This window comes from Grammomys surdaster, unplaced genomic scaffold (assembly GCF_004785775.1).
Source record: "Grammomys surdaster isolate TR1022 unplaced genomic scaffold, NIH_TR_1.0 64, whole genome shotgun sequence".
In the NCBI taxonomy this organism is placed as follows: domain Eukaryota; kingdom Metazoa; phylum Chordata; class Mammalia; order Rodentia; family Muridae; genus Grammomys; species Grammomys surdaster.
In genome coordinates, this window is record NW_021604566.1 from 7186098 (window position 1) to 7188267 (window position 2170).

Consider the following 2170-nt stretch of genomic DNA (forward strand, 5'->3'; position numbering starts at 1 on the left):
GAATCCTTCTTTCCCAAGGTCCGTGGCAGCTAATCTCAAAAAAATTCTTCCCTTGTCAGACAAAAGTAAATTGATTGGGTACGCATACAAAGCACATTTCTCATTGTAAAGACCATAGGTGTCTATGCACGGAGCACTTGACAAGAGTTTTCTCTGCTCCAGCTTCTTCTGTCCTCCGGTTCAGGGCAGTGATTCCGCCGAGACGCAAGGGGGCGCGCGCGATCTCATCTTTCCCGCCAACTAGGAAGCCCTGCCTCCCGCGGCGACCTCTTCGCGTGCGGGGCGGTTCCTGTTCCGGGTCACATAGGACCCGGATGCGAACGTACTATATAAGCGCCTGACGCACTCTGCGCCCTCCTTTCTGAGATCTGGTGGTGCGTGCTGCGGAGCTCTTTCCAGCCTGCTCCGTCCTGACTCACCGCTGTTCGCTCCTGCTGAGGAACAAGTCGGTCAGGAAGCCGCGCTTTAGCCATGGTGAGGTGGGGGACGGCGCCACGCGGCCTGGGGCATCGGCTGGGCTCGAGTTCCGTGGCGCCAGGAGCGCAGATCACGGGAGAGGGCTCCCGCCGCGGCGAGGGCCCGGGAAAGGGTCCGGATGGCGGTTGTGTAGGAGTGGGCCGCGACTTACAGTTCGCTGTTTGATTTTCTGCCTGTGTGATAACAGGCATTTAAAGATACCGGAAAGACGCCCGTGGAGCCTGAAGTGGCGATTCACCGAATTCGAATCACGCTCACCAGCCGCAACGTGAAGTCGCTGGAGAAAGGTCAGTACAGCTCTTTGGGTGGATTGTTTAGTGGTGCCTTGCGCCGTAGCCGTGGCGCAGTCGGCCATGAGGAGATACTTTCTGTGTTGAATTAGGGTGATGTTTTTATACGCTATTCTGAGCCGATAGGCTAAATTGCTTTAAAACGATTCGAGTCATTCTGAATTACCTGAAAGGCCATGTTTTCTTCACCTGCAGTTTGCGCGGACCTGATAAGAGGCGCAAAGGAAAAGAATCTGAAAGTGAAAGGACCAGTGCGCATGCCTACCAAGGTAAGCAGCAGGTAGAGTCTACTAGTGGTGGGTGGAGGGTGTCAGATTCGGGTTTTGATAGCCAAAGAAATTCTAAGATTAAACTTAACGTTCTTAAGATCACAAACAAGCTAATTAGGGGCCAAATACCTGATGTGTTTTATTGCAGACATTGAGAATCACTACCAGAAAAACACCTTGTGGCGAAGGTTCCAAGACATGGGATCGTTTCCAGATGAGAATCCACAAGCGACTCATTGATTTACATAGTCCTTCTGAGATTGTTAAGCAGATTACTTCCATCAGTATTGAGCCCGGAGTGGAGGTTGAAGTCACCATTGCAGATGCCTAAGTCAGCTGTTGAAATAAATTGACTTAATTGGTAAAATCTGCTGGCTTTTATTCAGTTTTTTTTTTCATGTATGAGTGTGTCACAGAGATGCCAGCAGATGTTCTTTTGAACCACTGGGTAGATGCTGGAAACCTAACCTGCATCCTTGGGTAGAGAACAAGTTCTTTAACCACTAAGCAAGTACTAAAGCATTAAGCTACTTTTAGAAATAAAGGTGTGCTAACATGTTGGTCAAATGAAGATATTGAAAACTGATGTTTGGTTTCCTAGAGGGCTCTAAGCCATTTCAAAGGCTGAGCTTGTTAGAGCAGATTTCATCCTTGATCCTTAAGTCTGGGGATGTTTTGTTTTGGGATAAGGTCTCAATACAGAACAGGCTGGCCTCCACAAATATCAATCTGATTTGATTGCCTCTGCTTCCAGAGTACTGAAATTAAAGGCAAGGACCACTGTATTGTCCATTCTGGGTTATTTGAAGTGGATTCTGCCTTCTAGAGGAATGAGCCACTATGCCTGGTTTGCTTCTGTAACTTGTAGGTTATAGGTGTCCAAAGACTAGTGTACTAAGGAAAATTAGATCCAAGGTGTACCTTTGCTTTTCCAGGTGATAAGAACTGGGTGACCTCCCGTATCACAGTACTCATGTTGCAAGGTCACAACTTTTGGTTTTGGAGGCGTGAACTGAAGCCTGCATATGCCACTTTGACCAACTGAAATTAATCCCTTATTCCATCTAAAACTTAAAAGGACCTCGGTCATGTGTTCAGCTGTAAAACAGCCTAGAATGTGCTATGATGAATTCG

The 2170-nt window shown here is 47.8% G+C and overlaps 1 protein-coding gene and 1 non-coding gene across 2 annotated transcripts; both read left to right on the forward strand.

Moving 5' to 3' along the window:
• The first annotated feature begins 361 nt into the window (after positions 1–361).
• Positions 362–1405, forward strand: Rps20 (ribosomal protein S20). Its single transcript, XM_028769955.1, has 4 exons — positions 362–474; positions 665–764; positions 963–1036; positions 1185–1405. The coding sequence occupies exons 1-4, from the start codon at positions 472–474 to the stop codon at positions 1365–1367; spliced, it is 360 nt and encodes a 119-aa protein (XP_028625788.1). The 5' UTR covers positions 362–471; the 3' UTR covers positions 1368–1405.
• On the forward strand, positions 826–892 carry LOC114624031. The gene has a single exon (XR_003711878.1). It is a non-coding gene; the product is annotated as a small nucleolar RNA U54 (small nucleolar RNA).
• Positions 1406–2170: the final 765 nt, after the last annotated feature.